The sequence below is a fragment of the Pseudopipra pipra genome, chromosome 2 (genome assembly GCF_036250125.1).
Source record: "Pseudopipra pipra isolate bDixPip1 chromosome 2, bDixPip1.hap1, whole genome shotgun sequence".
NCBI classification, from domain to species: Eukaryota; Metazoa; Chordata; class Aves; order Passeriformes; family Pipridae; genus Pseudopipra; species Pseudopipra pipra.
Window position 1 is genome coordinate 69,190,521 of NC_087550.1, and position 25,911 is coordinate 69,216,431.

Sequence of the window (25,911 nt, forward strand, 5' to 3'; positions counted from 1 at the left end):
GAAAGTCTGAAGTACTATAAAATTTTTTTTCCTAAGCAAGGGGAACAATCACTGGCAGAAATTCAGAGTATAAATCAGCACATAAAACACTCAAGATTATGCTTTCCTAATTCTTTGCCTTTATTCTCATCAATTTAAGCAGAATATATGCTAGGACAGAAAAAAGTCCCTATATTTTCTACAGTTTTACCCTACTGTTTCTATTACAAGTCCATTAGCACCACATCAATACTTGAAGCAAGAGTTACTGACAAATCTCAGCAACATAACCTGTTAGTATAGAACATTTATGCTTTGTGAAGTCTTTGCCAGACAAAGATTTAAGCATTCCAAGACAAAAAACAAGCTTTAGAAATGTATCATTTGGCAGAAAATTCACTTGATGGAAGAACTGCAACTTTTTTATTTTTTGTCTAGACTTTTCCCACCCTCAGTATATAGACTTAATTTCCATCCCTTTACATTACAGATCTAGCTAACACACATTCCTCTAAGATGCTCTAATCCTCTCCTGCCCACACCTCATTCCTACCACATTCTTCTCCATTTTACTACCCAGAAAAAAAAGACATAAAAAAAAGACACCATACACACAATACAATTCTTTGTCACCATCATGGAGATCACTGTGTTTGTTGTTTTTTAACATTTTTTTTCTCTGGTCTGTTCAGATTATAAGCCCTCCAAACACAAAAAAAGAGGCATGTATTATCTGTGCAGCATATAGCTCATCCTATATAGGACTACAAGCAACAGCTACTAACATTCCTCTGTGCCACTTAAACATTACTCAAATAGCTTATGGTTCAGATTAGTTGGAAAAATAAAACTACAAAATCTGAAAGTCACAGGAGAATTTGCATTTTCAGGTAACAGACTGAGAATCAGAAGAATCTTAATATTCTGTTCAAACAACTTTGTTCTAAATAAAAAATGTTAGGTATTAAAAGCATAATACTTGCTCTCCTGTACAGCGTTCAGACTGCAAGAGTATACAAGTCTCATGGTCCATAAGTTAAAAGCCGGAAAAGCTGAAGCCTGACCAACAGCCACCAGTCAGAAAACAGGGTCAAACAAACAACTCCTGCAAAGAAAGCTGCCTGCTAGAAATTTCACAACTTTTCCCCTCTTCACCAATAAAGAGGAAGGTATGTTCCTCAAGACACTTCCTGCAGAAGCAAACTAGCTCACCACTTTTCTTATAAGGAACAAACACCATTATCCTCGAGTTAAGAGAAGTGATTCAGTGAGGGGGAATTCCTCCACGCTCCCCAGTAAATTAAAAGCTTATAAAAAGAACCTAGATGACTGCTCAAGGTTCCTTCAACAGTAAAGTTTCAATATATAACAGTATACAACCTATTTAAGAACCACGGGAAAGAAATTTCATACAAACTTTACTTTCCAAATTTCTATAATGAAACTTCATAGTCTGATTCACTATTTAGTTTTTCTTTCGTTGGACAAGTTTTTCTTCTTTATTAGAGTTTAATGGAGCTAATTCTTCTTCTGCTGTCAAACATGAAGAACAGTTCTGTTCTGTTCTGTAGCCACTCAGTTTTCTCCTGTAGACCAAATTACCGTTTACGGACTTTCACCCTAACTTTACAAGTCCTGATAAAAGTATCTTCCGGACTCTCTCAGTCCATACCACGAGCAAACCACATTGACCCAAACTGAAAACAGTACTTGTTATTTGCTGTTAGGAAGAGAAAGAAGAAACGTTTCATACACCTGCAAGGTCACACTTTTAACTGCATTCCAGGGTCACACTTTTAACTGCATTCCAGGTATTATTTGGCAGCTTCACAGCAATATGGCACGGCAGACCTATGTAACCCAGAATAACATGAAAACAGTTTACTGCAAAATTCCAAACTGAGCTTCCAATACTTTTTATCTAGCTGTGTTGTTAATTACGCCTTTTAAACGTAGTGCAATTTGCATTTACCACAGACAACTTGATAAGCATTGCTTTTCTCTCTTTTTTGTTTGTTTTAAGGGATACTAACTCCATTTGCCAAGACTTAATACTCCCTGTCAAAATCCTTGAAAACTCTCCAAATTTGTTATAGTCTGCCAACATCATAAACACTTTTTCATCTTGTAAATATTTCACTGGATCAGTACCTGTATTTTTGCAAGTATTTCTTCATGTTTATGCACACATCTAAAAATCCCACAAATTAAGCCTTCGTCCCCTTCACCTCCATCCCCCCAAAGACTGGGCTCATTTCTTCAAAGTAACAAAACCCCCACCATTTGGCAGACTACCTTCATTTGTCAATGATACCTAGAAAATGCTTTTTCCAATTAGCAAATAGGAAAGATCAGCAATGGGTTTACTGGTGGTTCTAAGATCTCCCTCATTCATACAACAATCATTAAAGATGCTGCCAGCAGCAGCACTGTCTGAGTGCTCCACTATGGTAGTCATTATCTTCAGCAAGTTCTAGGCTTGAACAATTCTTTACACGGAAAAAACAGAAATGCCCTGTTAACAATCCACATTTATCTCCCTATATTTTCTTAAAACAAAACCTCAAGGATACTGAAATTCCAAAGTTTTTGCTGGGAAGTACATTTTCCCCCACATTCAAACAAAATTTCAGAACAAGTAAGCAATTAATTAAGAGATAAAAAATACCTCATCCCACTAATTTTATAAATAGTTCTGAACAACCTACCATTACTATGCATTACAGTAATATATTCATAATGTATCTGCATGTAACAAAGACTATGCATATGACTGTTCACAGTTCTACTGTTATATACCATTATGCCAAGGTGTTCTAATATTCAGGAAGAAAGTATAAAACATGGGCAATGTTAAGCAGATGATGAGTAATTTCCTGTTGGAAACCACATGTGTTAATTATAAGCCTGACTCTTCTACTGCTTGGTGATTAACAAGACCTGATATGGCACAGATGAACTTTTTAGCTAAATTATTAGTTATATTTTTGGTTAACAACTTTACATTGCTATTAGCTGTCATTTGTAAAGGTCTTGAAACTCTATGCTGACAATCTGCTTCTGCTGGCAGAAGGCCTTTAGCCTTCAACTTCTAACTCAACCGTGGATACCATCTAGTTCACACAAACCAAACACTCATTATCAGCAAATCTTAGGCAGTTTTTCTGCAAACTGCTTCAAGACATTTTAACACTGGAAACTGAGTTAGCAGTTTAGAATTGGACCACAAAGGAAGTGCGAGTCAAACGAGCACAGAACATGAAGATACAAAAAATACTTGTGGCAAATGGACACAAAGAAAGACTGAATGGTGCTCTTACAGCCTTTACAGAAAAATCTGTTGAGAATAAAAGCAAATACCTAAAATATTCAACTCCAGAATATGGAATAATTGCCTCAAACCAAAGGGGAAAGAAAAAAGAGGGAAAGGTGAGGGTGGGAAACCACCAATGGCTTGACAATTTGAAATAGATAAGACAGTCACGTTAAATGACATGATTGCAACTTTTATTCAGATTTGTGGCAGATTCGTAAGAGGAACTAAAAGCATGCTTAGTTTATTTGTTCTCAAACCAGAAGTAGCATTAGCTAGTACTTGCAATACTTGCTGCATTATTAGAGGGACACTATACAGTTGTCTCAACAGCACTGCTCTTATTCTGTTCAAAAGAGCTGAGGAAATGCAAACAGAGCATATTCCCTCAAAGTCATAACAGTCCTGAACTGCAATTCATAAGCTTAAATTTGGAAAGGAAGATTTAAATGTTGAGTGTGTGCTCCCCATCACAATGCTGTTACTGAATTACTCAATATGGATTAACCATAACCACACCTACATAAGCTCTTCTAGATTGTATGTCAAAATAAAGGTATCACTGATGAGCGGAAAAAATATTATTCTGTCTCTGCTGCTGAGGGGAAATAGGAACAACAAAAGCATTATTCGACTGCTGTCTGACCTAAAACCTTTGCTTCTATCTGAAATGTGTTACTAAAAGTCATGGTAGCTAGTGTAGCATTAGGCACAGTCATTCTGCTGTTAATTAAATCTTTGAGTACACTTTTGGAAAACAAATGAACTTAGTAAACTACAGGGCGACACATGGTAAAATCTTTAAAACTTCTAAATTACTTTGAGTTGTGTATCTGTCTACACTTGCTTGCTCTGATTTGAGGGTTAATCATCTTTGTAAAGAAGTGTACTGTTGACAGAAGAGGCCTAGCAAAGTCATGCTGCGTCCAGACAAATGACAAATACACTGTATTAATTCGTTTCCATAGGCACTTACTTGACACAGTTAGCTTAAGCATTCAAGGGCGAGTAGAAATTCTCTTAAGAAGTAGCAATCACTCAGTAACTCCGAGACAAAACACTTGTGGTATCAATTATTTTTTTTCCTCCACTAGAAGAATTATTGTCAACTTGGTTGGACAAGAAGCAGGAAGCATTTGCTTCCAAGCAGTCCAAAGTGAAAGCTCAAACTGTCAACTAGTCTACAATAGGAAGGTATTATCACTCATGTTGTCACCATCAAGTTTCAGGGTCTTTCATCACAGCATCACGTCACTGCACCATGGATGCGGTGACAATGCACGTTAAGTTCAGGAACCTGAAAGCAGGGAGCAACACAAGAGCGGGATCACAACCATAGACTTCATAAGAACAGACTTTAGCCTGTTCAATCTATTTTGAAGAGTCTTTGGGATACAGTTCCCTGAAGAGAAATGGGTGCAGAAGACCTGGCTCATGCAGCTTGAGCGAGTTGGCTCTTATGCTCTATACAACTTGCAACAGCATATCTGGAATACCAAGACCAGTTCTGGGCTCCTGAGTACAACAGAGACTCACTTACTGAAGCAAGTCCTGAGAAGGGCCACTAAGATGCTTAAAGGACTGGAGCGTCTGTCATATGAGGAGAAAACAAGCAAGTAGAGACTGTTTAGCTGGGAAAAGAGAAAACTTGGAAGGGCAGGGGTGGAATTTCATCAATGTGCATATATACCTGACAGGAGAGAGTAAAGATGATGGAGATGGATTTTTCTAAGCAATATCCAGCGACAAGTCAAGAGACAATGGGGAAAAAAATAAATACAGGAAGTTCCATTTAAACATAAGAACTGTAAGAATAGTTAAACACCGGAACATTAGAGGACACAAAGAAAGAGAAAGGCTCTAGATTCTCCACCCTTGAAGATACTGAAAATCCTGCTGGGCAATGTGCAGAGCAACCTGCTCTGGTTGATCCTACTTCAAGCAAGAATGCTGCACTAGACAGTCTCCAGAGGTCTCTTCTAATCTCAACTATTGTGTTGTCTTCACTGTTTACATACTAAAGTAAAATTTGACTGTACAATAAAGATGCTTCTGCATTATGGAAAGTGCGGATTTTTTCCTCATTCTGGGTTTTGCATTTCTCCTGGTGTCATGCCATGTTTCTGATTACACTTTCAAGGAGAGACATACTGAGCTTTTCATCTGTTCACCATCTGCATCAGCAAACAGACAGCAAATTCAGGCATAGGGCAGACTTCTATAGGAATTAGTCAGCATAATTAAACCTACAATATTGCGCAAAGCTAACAAGAGAACAAGGGATGAAAACCACTCTACCACACTCAAAATATATGCCTGCATTAAGCCAAACCAGTCACTTGAACAGATCCACACTTCCTTGGATATAATCAACACCCAGAGGTATACTAAGAAGTGCACAACATAGAACATGCCTACATGCAATAATCAAGAATTTCTCTTTGCAGATGGATCAACATGGACACCGTGTACAGGATCTTTAAGACTTTTCCAAACTTCAGTCGTACAAAAAGCCTATGCATGTCCCCAGGAAATCTAAAACATTATTTGTCAAATGGAAGATAATCTAGAATAATTGAGAACAGTGTCTGGAAAAGAACTCCAAAGGGTCAGTCTTTCCATTCCCTGGTCCAGCATAAAACTGGGGGTGTCCTGGTCGATGGAAAGTTAAATAGAAGTCAGCAGTGCCCTGGTGGCCAGAAGGGCCAACTGTGTCCTGGGGGGGTATCACGCAAAGCATCGCCAGCGGGTTGAGGGAGGGGATTGTCCCACTTTGCGCTGGTGCGGCCTCACCTTGAGTATTGTGTGCAGTTTTGGGCACCACAACATAAGAAAGATATTAAGCTATTAGAGAGTGTTCAAAGGAGGGCAATGAAGATGGTGAAGGGCCTTGAGGGGAAGCCGTATGACGAGCAGCTGAGGTGACTTGGTCTGTTCAGCCTGGAGGAGACTGAGGGCAGATTTCATTGCGGTCTACAACTTCTTGTGAGGGGAAGCAGAGGGGCAGGCACTGATCTCATCTCTGTGGTGATCAGTGACAAGACTCAAGGGAATGGCCTGAAGCCATGTCAGGGGAAGTTTAGGTTGGATTTTAGAAACAGGGTCTTCACCCAGTGGGTGGATGGGCACTGCAGGAGGTCCCCCAGGGAAGTGGTCACAGCACAAAGCTTGACAGAGTTCAAGAAGCATTTGGACAAAGCCCCAAGAATCACATGGTGTGATCCTTGGGGTATCCTGCACAGGGCCATGAGTTGGACTCAGTGATCCTGATGGGTCCCTTCCAACCCAGAATATTCAACGATTCTAGTCAAATTCCACTGCATTCCCAACAGGTGTTTTCCTTGTGGAGATATTAGACACTGTCAGTGATCACACTTCCACCATGCCCTAAATAATCCTACTAGAAAATTCTTTTTGGGGTCTTTCCTAAATTGACTTTATGGCAATTAAGTGCTATTTGAGTATGTCTCTATTACAGAAAAATCAGTTTATTTTCCTCTTTTTCCGTAGGTAGCTTGAATTTTTTTCCAAGTCTGAGAAGAAATGAATCTTCTTTCAATTAAGCTGTTCCTTCAGCCTAAACCATAACTCATTTACCTCACTGACATCTAGTCATTATTCTCTCATAGTAACTAGTCTTTCTCATTGAAAAAAAACAAGCAAAAAAAAAGTAAGCAAGAAAAAAAAAAAAAAAGGTCCCACAATCCTGAAATTCAAAGAAAAGGTCAAGAATTACTTCTGATTTTCTACATAAAAGTATTTCTCTCAATTAAAAAACAAAAAAAACACAAAACGTAAACACTCCAACAGCACGGCACTTCTGAATCATAACACTTTATAATTCTATGCAATGTGTAGAAATTGTCATGAGGTACCTTTTATTCACTGTTGCTTTTACATTGTGTTTACTGGTTGGGTTGTGGGGTTTTTTGAAGCTAAGTATTTGCTGAGGTTACAGTCTTCAGTATCTATGTCATCTTTCACAGTTTTGCATCCCCTATGAACTTTTTAATCTACAATCTCATTTCCAACTCCTTGTCAATGAGAGACTAAACAGTTCAGGACCTAGGACAGATCCAGATGCAGAGCAACAGCTACTACTTGTTCTTGCAGGCTTCCCCCTTGACAGCAAGCCATTCTGCAGCACCTCTCCAGAGTGGGCTTCTGTGCAGTTTTAAATCCACTTTACAGTAGTTCTATCTAGTACAGAAGCAGCCAAGTTGACAGGCAGAAGGCAACAGACCTAAATTCCAACTGAGGAAGGATGCAGTCCAGACAATGGGACAAGAGGGGCAACAGCTGCTTTTCTCATTTGCATCCACCTGATGATCATAGAATGGCTTGGACTGGAAGGGACCTTAAAGATCATCTAGATCCAAGCCCCCTGCCAAGGGCAGGAACACCTTCCACTAGACCAGGTTGCTCAGAGCCCCATCCAATCTGGCTTTGAATACTTGCAGGGATGGGGCATCCAAAACTTCACTGGGCAAACTGTTCCAGTGCCTCACCACCCGCTCAGTAAAGAATTTTTTCCTAATACCTAATCAAAATATCTCCTCTTTCAGTTTGAAACCATTCCCCTATTCAGCTTTCTTGTAGGTTCACTTCAGGTTCTGGAATTAGGTCATCCTGAAGTCTTCTCTTCTCCAAGCTGAACAAGCCCAATTCTCTTAGCATTTCCTCATAGGAGATGTGCTCCATCTCTCTAATCATCTTTTTGGCTCTCCTCTGGATTCACTCCAACAGGTCAATGTCCTTCCTATGCTAGGGACTCCAGAGCTGGATGCAGTGCTCCGGGTGGAGTCTCACCAGAGCAGAGCAGAGTGGCAGAATCACCCGCCTTGTCCTGCTCGCAGCACAGCTCTTGATGCAGCCTAGGATACAATTGGCTTTCTGGGCTGTAAGTGCACACTGCTGGATCATGTCCAGCCTCTCATCCACCAGCACCCCCAAGTCATTCTCAGCAGGACTCCTCTCAATCTGTTCATCCCCCAGCCTGTGTTGATACTGGGGGCTGCTCCAACGCAGGTGCAGCACCTTGCACTTGGCCTTGTTAAACCACATGAGATTCCCATGGGCCCACTTCTCAAGCCTATGCATACAGAATGTATCACTTTAGGCTAGGTGCTTTAACCTTAAATCTATAATTGTAGAATCAGAGATGCTCAGAAAAATGGCTCAAGTATTAGGTCCAGTCTATACCAAACACCTAATTCTGTTCTTAGTTTTTATTTGGGTTTCTCCATATAACTCCCTACAACACAAATCTACCACTTAGCGTCAAGGTGGTTCAAGTGGACCAGCAAATGTTTCATGACATTTAGAGGTTGCTGAAGTACCCTGCAACTGAACTTTCCTAAGGTTTTTCATGCTTAACTTTTTGTCTTTGCAGATATCCTCCTTTGATAACTAAGTAGTTACCATTCCTTCTAGTGCTGAAACATTCAGCATACTTTCAACCATAAGGACAACGTCAGTAGGCTGCAAGACTCAAGAAAGGAAATAAATATCACTCAAAATCCCCAATCTTCTCTTGTCTTGATAAACAAAACATCTGCTTACTAACTATGATTCTAAGACCTTTTTAATGCTTTCTTTTTCATATCACCTATGATAATACCTATCAAGTTTCCAAAAGGACGTGCCATAAAATAGTTAACAAGAAACAAACTATATACATATGAACTGAAACCTGGCAAATATCAAATGCATATCATACAAATACACAAATTCTCTCAGTGTAATGCAAAACTAAGTATTGGCAAGCTTTATGAAATAAACATGCACAGAGTATACAACATCTACTTACATCACAAACTGACTCAAAATTTAACCTTACAAATCACAAATAGAAAAAAACCCCATAATGTTCATCTATGAAGAAATAAATACACTAAATCTACACAACACTTGAGAAAAAAATTGCTTTCTGCTAACACAAGTTAGTATCCCTCGTTTTAGATTATCTCTGATAAGGGAACAATTGCTCTGCAAAATACTTCATGAAAAATATGGCCATGAAGCAGTTGCTTGACCTTCCCTTCCTCTTTGCACAGTTGTAGGCAGGGTAGGAAAAATAACAGATACTGCTTCTGCCAAAGTCACAGCCAAAACAGCTCAGTTGCATGACAGTTGGCTCTCAAACCATATTTTTTGCCTGTTGTGATACATTAGAAGTTTGAATAGTGTATTTACTAGCAAAACAAACAAAAAAAAAAGGTGGAAGACAGGTTGCAGAAGAGGAAAGCTAGGATTTTTGCACTAATATCCCCAAACTGGGGACTAATTACCACTAGACACTTCCAACTACTCCAGCAAGACTCTAATATACAAAACACCTTAAAACAGCTCAGAAGTACTCTAAATAATAAATGAGTACTAAATAATAAAATCCAATTACATTTGGATTTTGTTACCATGCAGTTCTTCTTACACAGATGTTTAAACAAATATGTTGCTTTGTCTTATCTAAAACTGTAACTGTTACTACCTTTTCAGTTCTCCTCATATTCCCTTTTCTTCTATCGAGCTGTAGCATGGAAGTCCAATACATTTTCCTAAAAATATATTTACAACAAAAGAAGAGGCAAGGAGAATCTCCATCCTTTAATGGATGGGGGGGAAACACAGGGACAAAGGATGAGTAAAAGGCTGAGGTACTTAATGCCTTCTTTGCCTCAATTTTTAATAGTGACCAGTTGTTCTCAAAGTATTCAGCCCCCTGAGCTAAAAGACAGGGATGGGGAGCAGAATGAAGCCTCCATAATTCAAGGGGAAATGGTCAGCAACCTGCTATACCCCTTGGGGACACACGAGTCTGGGGGGCTGGATGGGATTCACCAAAGCGTATTTTAGGGAGCTGGTAGAAGTGCCCACCAAGCCACTTTTCATTATTTATCAGCAGTTCTGGATAACCAGGGGGGTTCCACTTGACTGGAAGTTAGTGAATGTGCTGCTCAACTACAAGAAAGGCCGAAAAAAGGATTCAGGGAACTACAGCCTTTTGAGTCTGACCTCACTGCTGGGGAAGGTCATAAAGCAGATCATCCCAAGTGCCATCACACGGCACATACAGGACAACCAGGTGATCAGGGCCAGCCAACTTAGGTTTATGAAAGGCAGGTCCTGCTTAACCAACCTGATCTCCTATGACCAGGTGTCCCACTTAGTGGATGAGGGAAAGGCTGTGGATCTTGTCTACCTAGACTTTAGTAAAGCCCTTAGACACTTCTTCCCACAGCATATCCTTAGAGAAACTGGCTGTTCCTGGCTTGGGAGGGTGTACTCTATGCTGGGTGGAAAATTGGCAGGACAGCCAGGCCCAGAAAGTGGTGGTGAATGGGGAATCCAATTGATGTCCAGTCACTGTCCAGTCAGTATTGGGCCTGTTTATTATCTCTATCAATATTCTGTTTAATAATTTTATAAATTATCTGGATGAGGGGATAGAGAGCACTCTCAGTAAGTTTGCAGAAGGCTCCAAGTTGGGCAGGAGTGTTGATCTGCTGGAGAGTAGGAGGGCTCTGCAGGGGAATCTGGACAGGCTGGATTGATGGGCTGAGGCCAATGGTATGAGATTCAACAAGTGAAGTGCTGGGTCCTGCCCTTGGGTCCCAACAACCCCCTGAAAAGCTACAGGCTGTAGGCAGAGGGGCTGGAAAGCTGTCTGGCAGAAAGGACCTGGGGTTGCTGGTTGACAGCCAGATGAACATGAGCCAGCAGTGCCCAGGAGGCCAGGAAGGCCAATGGCATCCTGGCTTGTGTCAGCAATAGTGTGGCCAGCAGGACTAGGACAGTAATCGTCCCCCTGTAATCAGCACACCTTGAACTCTGCATTCAGTTTTGGACCTCTCACTACAAGACAGACATTCTCTGGCATGTCCAGAGAAGGTGAAGTGTCTGGAGCACAAGTCTTATAAGGAACAGCTGAGGGAGCTGGGATTGTTCAGCCTGGAGAAAAGGAGGCTCAAGGGAGACCTTATTTCTCTTGGCAACTCTCTGAAAGAAGGTTCTAGCCAGCTGGGGGTCAATCTCTTTTCTCAAGTAACAAGCAATAGGACAAGAGGAAGTGGCCACAAGCAGCACTAGGGAAGGTTTAGATTGGATATTAGCAGAAAATTATTCACCAAAAAGGTTCTCAAGCATTGGAATAGGCTGCCCAGGGAAGCGATAAGAGTCACCACCCCTGGAGTTATTTAAAAGGTGTGTAGGTGTGGCACTTGGGGACATGGTTTAGGGGAGGACCTGGCAGTGTTGGACTTACAGTTGGATCCTGTGATCTTAAAGGTCTTTTCCAACCTAAACAATCCAACAATTCTGTTTCCAGTAACAAGACAACAGCATCTTGCAACAAAGCTCTGCTGCAAGATCTGTTTGTTCAACACCATGTTTGTTCCCTGTGACCTCAGAAGACAAATTTCATGTAGATCCTTTCTCTTTCTGATCTATTTTCCTAAGAATCACAGAACTATTTAGGTTAGAAAGGACGTCTTAAGGTAACACTTTTTACTGTGAGGGTGACTGAGCACTGGCACAGGTTGCCCAACAAGCTTGTGGAATCTCCATACTCAAAGCTGTATGGACATGGTCCTGGGCAACTGGCTCCAGATGGCCCTGCTTGAGCAGAGGAGTGGACCAGATGAACTTCAGAGGTCCCTTCCAACCTCAGCCATTCTGTGATTCTGTGACTGATTGTATGAAACTTCCTGCTCAAGCAGGGTCAGGGAAAGTATGTTGCCCAGTACCACATGCAGCTGAATTTTTAATACCTCCAAGGAGATATTAAACCTCTCCGGACAACATGTGCCAGGGCTTGACCTCTGAGAGTGAAGAATTCTTTATTGGAATGCACTGGAATTTCAAAATTTTTAATTTGTGCCCACCAGCCCTTGTCTTGTCAGGGGGGACTACTGAGAAGCATCTGGCTCCTTCTTCCTTCCCTCCCTACACTGACTAAAAAAAACATCTGAGCCTTCTCCTTTCCAAACTAACGGTCCCAGTCCTCTTAGCCTTTCCTTAGAGGAGAAAAGCTCTAAACCCTTAATCACCTATGTAGCCCTGCACTGGACTCTCTCCAGTACGTCTCTCTCTCCTCTACTGGGAAGACCAGAACTGAACATTCCAGATGCAGCTTCACCAGTGCTGAGCAGAGAGTACTTCCTTCAACCTGTTGGCAACACTCTTCCAAACCCATCCCAGAAGGCTGTCTCCTTCTTTGCCATGCCAGTGCATTACCGGGATACAGACTGTTGCTCATTAATATGCCAAGCTACTTCTCTGCAGAGCTGTCTTCCAGCTGGTCAGCCCCCCTGCAGTTATTCTCCCTAATGTAAGATTTTGCAACTCCCCTTTTTGCACATCATGAGATTCCACTCAGCCCAAATCTCCAGCCTGTCCAGATTTCTCTGAATGGAAACACAACCATGTGGTGTCTGAGCAATTCCTCTCTGTTTTGCACCATCTGTGAACCTGCTGGGGCCACACTGTGTCGCAGCATTCAGGCCATTAATGAAGATACTAAACAGCATTTGCCCCAGTATCAGCATTCAACTGGTAACCTGACCCCAGCTGGACTTCTTGTCACTGATCACAAACCTCTAGGCCCAGTCCTTCAGCCAGTTCTCAATTACTTCACTGTTCACTTATTTAACCTGTACTTTGTGAGCCTGTCCATGCTATGGAAGACAGTGTCAAAAGCCTTACTCAAGTTGAGGTAAAGCACATCCACTGCTCTCCCCATTCAGAAGATATCTGTACATTACCTACTACTAGTTTTCATCAAGTGCTACGGATTTTTAAGGCACTCAGCAGTGAGAATCGCTGGAGTGGAAAACTGCCCAACTTGATAGGCAGATCTCAAAGAACACACTAGAGAGAACAACTGCTTTTTTCTTCAAATAATAAAAGCTTGGTATTTTTCGATTACTGACAATATTATCCTCAGATGACCTCAGATATTTAAAATTACTGGTATTTTCTTTCAGTAAGCCTGAAATTTAACATTTAAGGAAGTCCAATGTTCAGTGAAGTGGGCAATAACTGTCATTCAACCAGCCATGTGTACGCCCTCCAAACCATTGCCAGCTTATACATTGTCTTCTTTGAATTATTAATCAACCATTCTAACGTGAATTTTTATCCAAGCCATAAAAGGAAAAATCGGGGCTTAAGCAGCATATCTACAAATGGAAATATCACCAAAATCCTGTCCCCTAAATCCATAAATCAGGGTAAGGAACATCAGCTGCAATCCAATTACCTCAGGCTTAGAGGAAAACACAGGCAGACTACTAGGACAGGTTACATTGGGCTTCTAAGGCATCTGAAAAGAAAATGTTAAGAAAACTCAAAACAGAGACTGATGGATTTGAGAGAACACTGGCTGGGGAAGTATACAGATATAGATATATGTATAGTTAAAACATCAAACATCTGGAAGACAGGTAAGACTAACAGCCACATTCCTATGGTATGAAACTCCTCCTTGCATTCTCTGATCCAGAAGAAAAAGGTCACCTTACTACTTGATTGTTCAGTTGTGACTTTACTGTGCTATTGTTGGTGAGCTGAAATTGCGCAACCTTTAATCACTAACTTCATAACTCAGAAATATTATACTATCACAATAACTTTTTTAACAACTAACTTCTTCTAGAAAGCCAAAATTTTGGAGGCCTAAGATAGGAAGGGGTTATTCCAGCTGCCAGAATACCTTTTCTAAGGCCTCTCCAATACAGTCAGAAACACAAATACTACAAGTTCTATGAATTAAATTAAAACCCAACTGCACAAGTAGAATGGATCTCATTTTCATTTAACCATGACAAAAGAGCAAAAGTAAAAAACAGTATCTAATCCCTTTTGTAACTGAAAGGGTTTCTGAAAGAGCATAAACCTATCTCAAATAAACAATGACAACTCAAAAGAAAGCACTGCTTCAAAGTATTCTCCACAAAAGAGAATGGTCTCCCAGTGCAACCACTGACAGCTGGAGTTTTTCTGTAATTATCTGATTTTTCATTATTTGCTTCAATGCTATGTACGAAATTAGATCTGGAAGAACACACACAAGGAAAAATCTACTTCAAGTTGTTCAGTGTGGAGTGAAGTATTTATCTGTTACCCTTAAACATTTTTAGGACTCTTTTTTTCTTTTTTTTTTAAACATTAAAAAAGCCATTCAATCACAGCAAAGGTGACAAGATCTGTGCTTTTGGCCACTTTCCTATCTAAATACAATCACCAAACTCAAAGTGTATACAAAGCTATCATACATAGAATCACATCAGCATAATTTTAATTTAGGAAATATCCTAGATGAAGTCAAGAAAAATCTGTACTTATTAAGAACAAGCACGTTACCAGTGGTTAATGATAGTATAGCATCCTGTGACTGATTAGTATCGAAAGTAAACCAAACAAATTCTACATTGTCTTCACTGAATCGCAGAAGCAGCAACTCACTGGTTTATAGCTGTCAATGGTCTACCCTGTATAACAGTATATCCTAGACATAAAATGGGATAGAGAATTGACTGGTTTGCAGAGAAATGGAATAGCGACGTGACTATTCTGAAAACATACAAGCATAATGAAGATGTATGAGCACATCTGTTGGAAAGACACGCACTGGCTAGTGGGAAAGAAAGGAAAAGCAAAACCAGGTAAGATGAAAGTCACAAGCAACTACATATAACTTAGGGTGAAACAAAATAACAAGAAAGAAGAGGCTGAAACAAAAACAGAATAAGGCATTTATCTAACAACAAGTTCATCTCAATGTAACGTAAATGACTGGCTGCAGACCTATACAGATGCAGTTGTTGGCTTAAAGGCTCAGCAACAGATAATATGAGTGGTGTTATCAACTGCAACAAGAACAGTGGAGAAGTAAGATGAAGAGTTCAGGGTTTGACCCTGTTGAGGTTAAAATTCTTAGCTAGACATTTTTCTAGACTGACAGAGATCATGGTCAAAACAATCTAAGTACCATGGTTTTGATTAATTTAAACTGCAAACAACAGACATACTTTTTGACCTTATCTGGCTTTGGCCATAATGAAGTCAATAGCTTGTACCATGCTTGCCCATTTTGGATTTGTGATGAAAACAGTATTGATAGCACACCTATGCTTTATCTGTTGCTGAACAGTTCTTACACAGCATCAAGGTCTTTTAAGTTTCTCACACTGCCCTGCCAGCAAGTAGGCTGGGGGTGCACAAGAAGTTGTGAGGGGACATAGACGGGACAGGTGAATCCAACTGGAATATTCCAGACCATATGACATCATGTGCAATATATAAAGCAGGGAGAAGAAGGAGCAGGGGGGATGACATGTTCAGAGTTATGGCACTGGCCTTCCCAAATCACCTTTATGCATGATGAAGCCCTGCTTTCCTGGAGATGGCTGAACATTGGCCTGTTGATGGGAAGCAGCAAATTAATTCCTTGTTTTGCTTTGCTTGTGCACGGAGCTTTTGTTTTAGCTATTTAAGTGTCTTTATCTCAACCCGTGAGTTTTCACATTTTTATCTCCAACTGTCTCCCTCATCCCACTGCAGGTGGAAACGACCAAGCAATAGAGTGGTGCTCAGCTGCTCACTGAGGTTAAACTGTAACACCTTTTCAGAGGATCTATAAAGTATTTCCCAACAGTTCAAAAAACTCAGTTCAAAACTCATTACCTGAGACAATAATGCTTGGGAACACAAGTCACAGAAAGTTAAGGGAAGAAAATTAAAATAAGGAATGGCACTAATCTAACCACAACTCTCCAATTTTTTTGAGGGGAAAAGGAAACTCAATTTTCTAGTGTGTACAACTGGCATTAGATTTATTAAACTAAAAACAAAAAAATAAAAATCATAACAGTATTCTCGGGCCAAAGTAGTCATAGATGCAAAGAAAGAACTACCGTTCAGTTATAACAATAAAACCTAATCAAGTTCATCAACACATTTGTCAGTCTGAAGGGAGGCAGTGAGCTATAACATGCTATTTAGTATGACATACTTACTACTAAGAAAAAAGCATATTTAGCATATTAATATGCTTCAAAACATGTGAAACATTAAATCTAAATGTACCAATACCATATGCCTTAATGCATTAACTTACAGCACAAGGAGCCCCTTCTCCTGTGCTAATTTCTAGTATTCATCCTTTAGAGGGGCACAGTGATTGGTAGTCACTGTGAAAAACCACTGGGATGGATCTGCTGTGAAATGTACTTACAATATAAAAACTTAAGTTATTTATATGAGTACTATTCCAATCAGCACCTCAGCACAAAGCAGTGTTTATGGCTTACAAGGTAAGAAAGAAAAGACAAAAATGCAACCATGTGTTCGAGTACTGCTGCAAAGGATCAAGTTTTCAAAGTAAGCTAAGGTTTAGGGAAACAGTTTGCACTAAGTACTTCAGTACCAAAAACTGTGTTATGGATATGTCACATGTGCTGTCACATGTGCTTTACAGAAAGACATAAATAGTCTTTAAATCATGGGTTTGGCAAAACATACGTTGTCACGTGTCAGGAGAAGAATTTACTAAAGAAACATCTTCAAAATATTTTGGCCAGGCAATAATATGAGAGGAAAACCAAAACTAACATAGCAGAAATACAAATTCAACATCAAGTTTTTAAGCATGCAAAAACGCATTTACTACATTTAACATAGCTACCTGAGGAATAGTACTTATTAAATCCCTCCAGCCTAGTTTTAACTGCTTAAATTTGCCACCTAACAGACCATCAGTGTCCAGAGCAGACAATGTAACTGAAACTTTAACTGGCATGTCCTCTCAGTTTAAAATAAAAAATACAACCCTGAAAAAACCACCACAAAACAACAAAGTAAAAGAAAAAAAAATCCCAGAACATACACACGGATGGTTTCAAATCACTAACTAAAAATCCCCCAAAAAAATCCCAAAAATCTGCTTCACTAAAAAAAGACATTTTCTGAGACAATTACCATTTGAACGCTAAAATGGTTTAACCAATAGTGATGGAAATATTACAGTTAAATAGTCAGGTACCCGATATAAATGATTCAGTAACAAACCCATTATATGGAGAACATGTCACGTCTCCACAGGTGAACATTTAGAATGTCACAGTACAAACACTGTAGCTGCTGCTATTTGACACACTCCCATAGTTTAAAAAGGAAATAGCTTAACCGCTTTTTATCACTTCTGTTCAGTTAGTTTAAGTTTGGCCTATAATTGAACTTCTACCTGAAAAGCAAGAGGTTCCACATAGTATTGTTTTGTAACCCAACACAAATAACGGGGGGGGGGGGGGGGGGGGGGAAATTACAAAATACGATTCATCACATGCTCGAATTCCTTTCCAAACTACACACTTTCCTTATGAATGAAAAAGCAGAAGAATGGATGACCGCAAAAGACAAAAGTGTCTTTTAGCATCATTAGACTTCTAAGGTTGCTTCGGCCTCCATTGTTGTAAAAACAAAATGCACCTCAAGGAGTTCACAAAACCTCAATATTCTCATGGATTCCCATTTTTTTTTTAAATTTTTTTTTCAAATTAGTTGTATATATTATTACAATTTTTTCATATATTTACACAAAATGCACATTTTAAGCCTCTCAACATAGTATTATTAGGTTCTTTCCAGCTTCTATTATGTTTTCTACACCAATACTGCACAAATACAAACCACATTAGACTGAGAGACTACTAGAGTTTTTTAAAATAACTCCTATGTAAAACTGTTTCCCTCAACAGAATAGAAGGTACAAAAGAAAGTAAAAATACACAATTTTAGTCATTTGCTAATCCCTATTAACCAATAGCATGATACAGTATTAAAACTGCTATACTGCAGCTAAAAAGCAGACAGCAACTCTCATCAGCTTTTCTAACAGGCAGGTTAGCCTAATGTAAGACTCAACAGCATGCTAATTTTCCAGTTAAATAGAGGTTTTAGTTTACATAAGGACTCAAAACTTGTTTTTGTAAAATGACATTTACAAAACCTAAGAATTGAAAAACGGGGAGAACATATTAAACTGGACTGGGTTAGAATATTTCAGTTGGAAAGGTCCTACAGAGCAAACCCTTTGCACTGGAATGAACAGGAAAATGTAGTACACAATGTGCGGTATTTTGCAAGAAACAGTGCTATCGCTTCACTATGTACAGAACCTTTATGTATAGAACCTTTATTTTTTTCAGTCAAATGAATGCTTCCAAACCTCTGCAATTATAGTTCTATTTTAAAAGAGCAACAAGTCCCAAACCAAAAATGGCTAACAGCTTTTGTAAAGGCTTTAGATCTGAAGAAATAAAGGCTTTTCAACAATCAAATTAACCAACAATCAAATGAACACAAATCTCATACATCTAAATTTACTAAACAAAGTTTTCACAAATTCTTTAATCTTGGCAGGGCAAACGTTTCAGTAGCATTTTTCCAATAAACTTTCAAGTGTGTATACATGTACATACATACGTATGTATACATATGTATATATACATACATATATGTGTATATATATATATATATGAGATCCTTAGTCCAAATAAGCATTGCATTACTGAGCATAAGCAAGGGTATAAGGGCAGACATTGTGTCAATTGTGAAAAGCTTAAAGACTAACCTAATGATCCTTTTTTTCCAGAATATGTATCATTTACAACTGTAAGTGTTCTTCAATCATCCAGCTGAAACAATCAATATAAAATGAAATAAAGTTGGCTGGCTCTTCTTCAGCCAAAATGGCTGGGAAAAACAGCCATCTAATTTCTGCTTAATAGCAGAAATCTGACATTCCAGTCATCATGGAAATTTTCTTTGATCTCAGTCAGGCCACTTTACAACATTAGGGTCCATAACATAAATAGAAGATTTTCTCCTCTGAAGGATCTAAGTTAAGAGAGGCAACTTTAGCAACAAAGTAATGGTCACTTTGACATTGAGTATGAACTTACTGTCACTTCAGACTATATTGCCATTGTAATAGTCCAGTTTCAAGCTAGTCAAAATTATGTAGTGAGGATTTCCATTATAAAACAGGACACACTAAAGCCATTACAAATTTATACACTTATCTGTATTTGACAAAAAGTCTCAAAGAACATATGGAGTCCAACTCATACTTCTGGTGGTACATACTACCAGGTAAAAGAAGAGTAAAGGCACTAACAGTTCAGGGAAAACCCCAAGATCCACACACAATAATAGCAGCAATTACAGATAGGGATGTTTGTTAGGATTAAATTATACAACAGAAAAACTGTATATTTAAAGACAGCAAAAATGTGAAAATCGGAAATACCTTACTTTTCAAACACAAAGCTTTGATACGGAAAGCAGTACAGACTTCCAGTTTTGTCCACTCAAAACCCAGCGTACGAGACAACATTCCAACAACAGGAATTTTTTACTTGCCCTCTGAAGAGGCCTATACTTCCTATTAGTCTTTTACAGACTTTCACAGCTACATCAGACATTACGCCACCAGTTATTTTCAGATACTTCAGTGGCCAAAAAGCAGAGACTATGAACTAGGCACAGAGTAGATTTTTCTTCCAAACCAATCTTGAATTGACAAGTCTATTTCCCACTGCTCAGTACTGTAACAGATTCTTAGCATTGTTATCTGAGCAAAGACAGTTGTATGGTAAATTGCAGAATTAGGTACTTTTTTCTGTTTCCTTTCAAAAAATTATTAGGCTGGCACTGGTGACAAAAACAAGTTTCTCTGCTCCAGCCTCTCAGTACACAAGTCTTTGTGCAACCCTTCACCTCATGCTGTCACAAGCACAATCACAAGGTGAGCCAGATCAGGGAATTAGTCCGGATTACAACAAACCAGTTTTGCCAAGTTAATTTTAACCCAGAGTGAGTCTCTAATCTGTTACTGCAAGAGACTATATAAATATTATGTCAATGTGGCAGGAACAACAAGCACACCAACAGAACGGTCTCCTTCAGAGACCAGCGTTCACAACATCAGAGCCAGTATCACATGAGGAAATGCAAAGCACTGCTAGTTCTTTTTCAGAGCCAATTACTGCATCCTACTCAACACGTGACATTCATCCTTTCAGACAACAGCCAGCACAAACACCTTCCAAATGTGATACTAATCTTACTTGTGACTTTCAGATAATCTCCATAATGTTTGATTTCCTTGTCTACACAGAAGCATTTTCATACTGCTTGCAAGTCCTTCATAAACATTAAAGTTAGTCTTGAAATAAAAACATTCACTGAGGCAAGCATTGGTCATGGCCCATGAAGTGCAGAGTACAATTTTGCAGACTTGAAGCAAAAAAAATTCTGCATCAACTATAGCAAATATGTTGCACTATCACTCTTCAAATTAGTCTTCCTGACATTTTATTACTGTTCATAAGCCAATTTGTTTGGGGTTCTTTTAAGCTACTTCCAAGATATTTTTCTAGTCACAAACACTCTTATTGACCAATTAGGGGCTTCAGATTTTCCATATATATAAAAATCAAGTTAAGACTCCTGTCATAAACTGTATTATCCTAACCTCCAATTAATGTATCTGGCAATGTTATCTACCCTAGCAACTAGACTGCATACACAAGTAACTTTAAGGCATCTCTTTAGGAAATGTTTGGGATTTTCACTATTTTTGTAAAAAAGCATTTTTGACCATTTCTGTTTAAGTCTACCAGGTGGCTGAAGTTCTCAAACTGCAATATTTTCACACCAATATGGAGAAAGGGTGGAGATCATGAGCAGTACCTTGGCTGCCATCAGTCTGACACAAGGTATCGCAGGTGAGTACCAAGTGATAGTGGGCAACTAGATGATTATTAATATTCATCCTCTTGAAAGTCCTACAGTGCACATTGGCTGTATTCACCAGTATTAAATATCTGTCATTTACTTGCCAATAGCTTAATAGAACCTATCTGCTCTGTACAAGGAGCCTGGCTTCTTTGCTTTGACCTCAAAAACAGCAATTAAGAGAAACATTAAAATTTACATATACTTAAAGCTAGCATTTTCTACAACTGTAAGAGATACCAGTTGAATTATCTTGAAACAAAAAAACCAGGGCACATGACAAATTCAAAACTACAGCTTTAAAAAATACAGACCCTTTAAGACAAAATTCAGACAAGCATCTGAACACTGTGGAGCAATTGCAAAGCTGATTTCCTTGCATTTAGGAGTATCCTTACACTTAGGACTTGTAGTCCCAGGTTTAAATGATACAAAGCTCAAAAGCAGGAAGAAAAGATTAAAGGAAAAAGCATCAGCACCAGACTGAGGAATACATGGGGTAAGAAAACACAGGCCTACAAAAGGGAAGAAAGAACTATAGTTTCCTTATCATACACTCTGAAAACAACTCGGTAATTGTAAATATTTCAAATACCAATAACAGCCCACGTTTCCAGCATTTGCCATAAGCAAACCGGGAAAATTACGTTATTCTTCCAGTTTCTTATGTTAATTTCACTCCCAGACACAGCCTTTCCGAGAGGTGGGGGTGGGAAGACAAATAAGCCCTGCTGTCAAGTCAGGGAAAAAAAAAGAAGACCCGAAGAAGCCACCCAAGCCAACCTCCTCCTGCTTTGCAAACTGAAACAACGGTGGCTCCAAGCTCCCCTTGCGATCCGGCCACCCACATTACAGCTTCTGGGCCAGCAGGGGTTGAGAGCACAGGAAGGTGCCGGTTTCGTGTCACCCGCATCCTCAGCGACCTCCGGAGGGAAACAATGGGCAGCGCCCGGGCACAACGAGGGAGCTCCTCGCACAGAACCGCCAGACCGGGCACCGGCCGGTCTCCCCGCCCTGGCCTCCGCGGCCGGGAGGGTCCCCCTGGGCCGGGGTGGAGGCTGCGGGTTAAGGGCGGCCGCCTCTCCCCCCCTGTCCCCCGCGGCCCCGCACTGCCACAACCCGCACCTCCGCCCCGCCTGACATTCGGGCATGTGCGCGCCTCGGGGCAAAGCAGGGCAGGGCGGCGCGGCATTCCCGGCCAGAGGAGCAACAGGAACCCGCTGCGGCCCCAGGGCCGGCCGGCAGCACCGGGAAAGGGCGCCCCGTGGGGCTCCATCCGCCGGGGGAGGGCTGGGTGGGGCGGCACCATATCCCCCAACCTCCCGGCTTCCCTGGGAAGGTGCTGCCTCGCTCCTGATACGGAGGCCGCCTACACGGCGATGGCAGAGAAGATGACCGAAACAGGAGGAGAAAAAATAAGGCAGGGCAGCTAGAGACGGCCACAGCACATGGGGAGGCGCCGAGGGCCCTCGCTCGGGCGACCCTGGCAGCGGGATCCGCAGGTGCCCTGCGCAGCCTGTCTGGAGAGACCGCCCGTTCCGGGGCACGACAGGCCTGGCCGGAGCAAGGTCCGCCCGGGATCTCTGCATGGACACGCTCCATCACACGCTCCATCCCCCTTGGCGGATGGAGCTGGGCCGCACACTGGGGCGGGACGGAGGCCACGGCCCCCGCGGGAGGGGAGGGCAGCGGGCACAGGTAATTCCCCCCCCGAGGGCCCCGGGAGAAGGGGCGGCAGCGCCATCTGCGCGGCAGCGCCGGCCAACTGAGCGGCGGGGCCCGGGCGGCACCTGGGCAGCCGCCGGGTTACATCACCGCCCCTTCCCCTCCGTCCGTCCCCCGGGGCGCGGCGGCCGCGGCCACATGGCAGCGGCAGCACCCGCGCTGCCCGACTCGGGGGCGGGGAGGAGGCTGAGGAGGGCGGCTGCCGGCAGGGAGGAAGGTGCACGCACCGGGCCGCTCCCAGCCGGCGGTGGGAGGGGTGGCGGCCGGGGCTGCGCGTCTGGGCCAGGGGGGAGCGCGGCGCGCGTTACCTGCCCGGGTGGCTCCCCAGCTCCCTGTCGCTCAGCGCCGCCGTGTAAATCCGCCGGTATCTGTCGGCCAGGGCCTTCCCGGAGAGCAGCAGCTGGTAGCGGCTCCTGCAGCCCAGCGGCGGCGCGGGCAGGGCTCCCAGCCCGCCGGCCGAGCCCTCCTCGGGCCCCATGGGCCCCATGGCCGGAGCGGCGCCGCCGGAGGAGGAGGAGAAGCCCCGCTCGGCCCCGGCGCAGGCGGCGGCAGCTCCCGCAGAGGCGGCGGCGGCTGCGGCGCTGCTCATCCCCCTCCCCGCCCGCCCCCTGCTTGCGGCGGCGCCGCCTCCTGGCGCGGCGCGGACACAGGCGGCTCCCGCTGCCTTCACCGTCGGGGCACAGCCATGGGGAGGCCGCAGGAGCCGCCGCAGGAGCCGCCCTCCGGGCTGCGCATCCACCCGCGCCGCGGGAACACCCCGCTCTTCCCCTCCTGCAGCGACGGCTCCAGGCCCCAGCTGCCCGCCGCTCGCCTTCCGCCACGGGCGCACCGCCCGCCGCCGCCGAGCCCCCGGGCAGGACCGTGCACCGCCGGGACCGGGGGGGGGGGCGGGGGGGAGCGGGCCGCTCGCTTCCCCCTTCCCGCTATGGGGTGTGTGTGGAAGGCGGGGGGCGGAGACCGGCAGCGCCGCTTTCCCTCCGGAGTTTGTGCTCAGCGCTGCCGCCGCCCTCTCCGCGCACGGCCGCCCCGGCACCGCCTCCCACCCGCGCGCAGCAAGGCTGACGGCGCATGCGCCGCCCCGCCCCGCCCGCGCAGCCCCCGGGAAAGCCGGGATAGTGGGAGCACTGTCTACTCGGGCCCGGAGGCGCTGGGCTGCTCCCGGGGCCCGCGGGGTCCCCCGGTGTCACGGCCGCGCGGGGTCGGGCTGCAGGGCCCTGCAGGGCCCTGTTGCGAGTACGTGTCACAGAATCCATTGGATTGGAAAAGATCATCGAGTCCAACCTATGATCGAACACCTCCACGTAAACTAGACCATGGCACTCAGTGCCACGTCCAATCTCTCCCGGCGCGTGTACATGGACGATGACTCCATCACCAACCTGAGCGGTCCATTCCAATATCTAATCACCCCTTCTGTGAAGAATTTCTTCCTAACATCGAACCTAAACATCTTCCTAACATCCAACCCTGGCACAACTTAACACTGTTGTCTTGTCCTGTCGCTAGTTGCCTGGAAGAAGAGGCCGACCCCCAGATAGCTACAACCTTCTTTCTGGGAGTTGGAGGGAGTGTCTGTGCATCATATTTTATTGGGGTGTCTGGCTGTGTTGGGACGGCGTTAGCAAGGACAGCCTTTGCAGCCGCATTCCATCACCCTATAGCTCCGCATTGGAGCATCAGCGGCGTGGCTTGGGTGCAAGAAGCCTGGTGTGACCAACTGCAGCAGCTGAGCCCTTATGCACCAATGCCCCAAACCTTGTGTCTGTGCTATGTAACGCTACCTAGGCAGGATGTGTTTCAGGAGCAATATCCCCTCTTACTTAAATCAGAGTTCACTAAATTGAGTGACATTTTCCTGAAGTTGCCTTCACTGTCTCCAGGACAACTTACCTGCTTTTAGAGCACAAGGAAGGCATGGCAGTAGGCACTTTCTTATCTTCAGGTTTCTTACATTATTGCTTTTTATCTGTTGAAATCGTAGCCCTGCTGTTTTGCCACACTTTCTAGTGCTTTACACAGCTGAAAACTTCAAGTGTCCAGGCCAGAATACACATAATAAATAATAATAAAAAATAATTTAAAAAGTCTTCATGCCAAATGTGATTTGGATTGCAGACTGCAGAAAACTGTCATCCAAAGGATGATCATGCTGTCATATTTTCTTCTTTTTAATTCTACCCTCCAAAAAAGGGCCTAAATAAACCCTGGACTTCTCCTAATTATAGATAAATATTTTTTCAAACAATTTCTGCACAACCATAGAATCACAGAATATAATCACAGAATACCTGAGATGGGTGGGACCCACCAGGATCATCAGATCTCTTGGCCTGCACAGGACAACCACGACAGCAGAATTACACCATATACCTGAAAGCAAATGACAGCAAATATAAGAAAACTGTTCAACTGTGATCTTTCTTAAGCTTGTGTATCACCCACTGACACTTAATCTTTCAAGCTGAATTTCAAATACTTCTTTTACAGAAAACTAGGAATTTTAAAACCAGTGAATTCTTACAGGTTTTCAAAAAGGTAGCTGTCCAGGTAGCAGAAAGACAGCCAGAGTAGTGCCACTACTGAAGAAAAAGCTGCTTTCTGATGCAGTTAGAGGCACTAGAGACCATCCAAGAAATATTTAAAGCACCAACTACATAAAAAGCTTTCAATTATAATTCCTATACTCTAGTGGGTGAGGGAAAAAAAGAAAAGAAACAAAAAATAGTAATACAGCAGTGATCAAAAGGAGCCATGAGAAAACAAGTGCCATGTCTTATGGCGTTAACCACCACCAAATCGCATTCCCTCTGAGAATCAGAGTAATAAGTCTTTGTAGCTCCTCTTCTAGGAATTACCTTAAATCATACCTACAGGCGAGAACTAGAAAAACAAATAAAAACCCAAATAAATAAACAACCCCCAAAACAAAACACAAAACCCACGAAAAAAAGCAAAACCAGAACCCCCCCCACATTTTAGCACACCTTTGAGTTTTGTTGAAAACTGTTACTTTATATCCAAATAGTAATTTTTCCTTCACCAAACACACACTGTTTGAGAAAAAGACTATCTTCTGGTGTAACATTGTCTGTCTC

The 25,911-nt window shown here is 42.4% G+C and overlaps 1 protein-coding gene across 16 annotated transcripts in view; it reads right to left on the minus strand.

Moving 5' to 3' along the window:
• Nucleotides 1-23,420, minus strand: part of MYCBP2 (MYC binding protein 2) — a 178,923-nt gene extending 155,503 nt beyond the window's left edge. For all 16 annotated transcript variants that reach the window (XM_064645933.1, XM_064645942.1, XM_064645939.1 and 13 more), the window contains exon 1: nt 23,125-23,420. In XM_064645933.1, the coding sequence (XP_064502003.1) occupies nt 23,125-23,405 (281 nt within the window). In that variant the 5' untranslated portion in view covers nt 23,406-23,420. The remainder of the gene's footprint in view (nt 1-23,124) is intronic.
• Between the last annotated feature and the right edge of the window lie 2,491 nt (nt 23,421-25,911).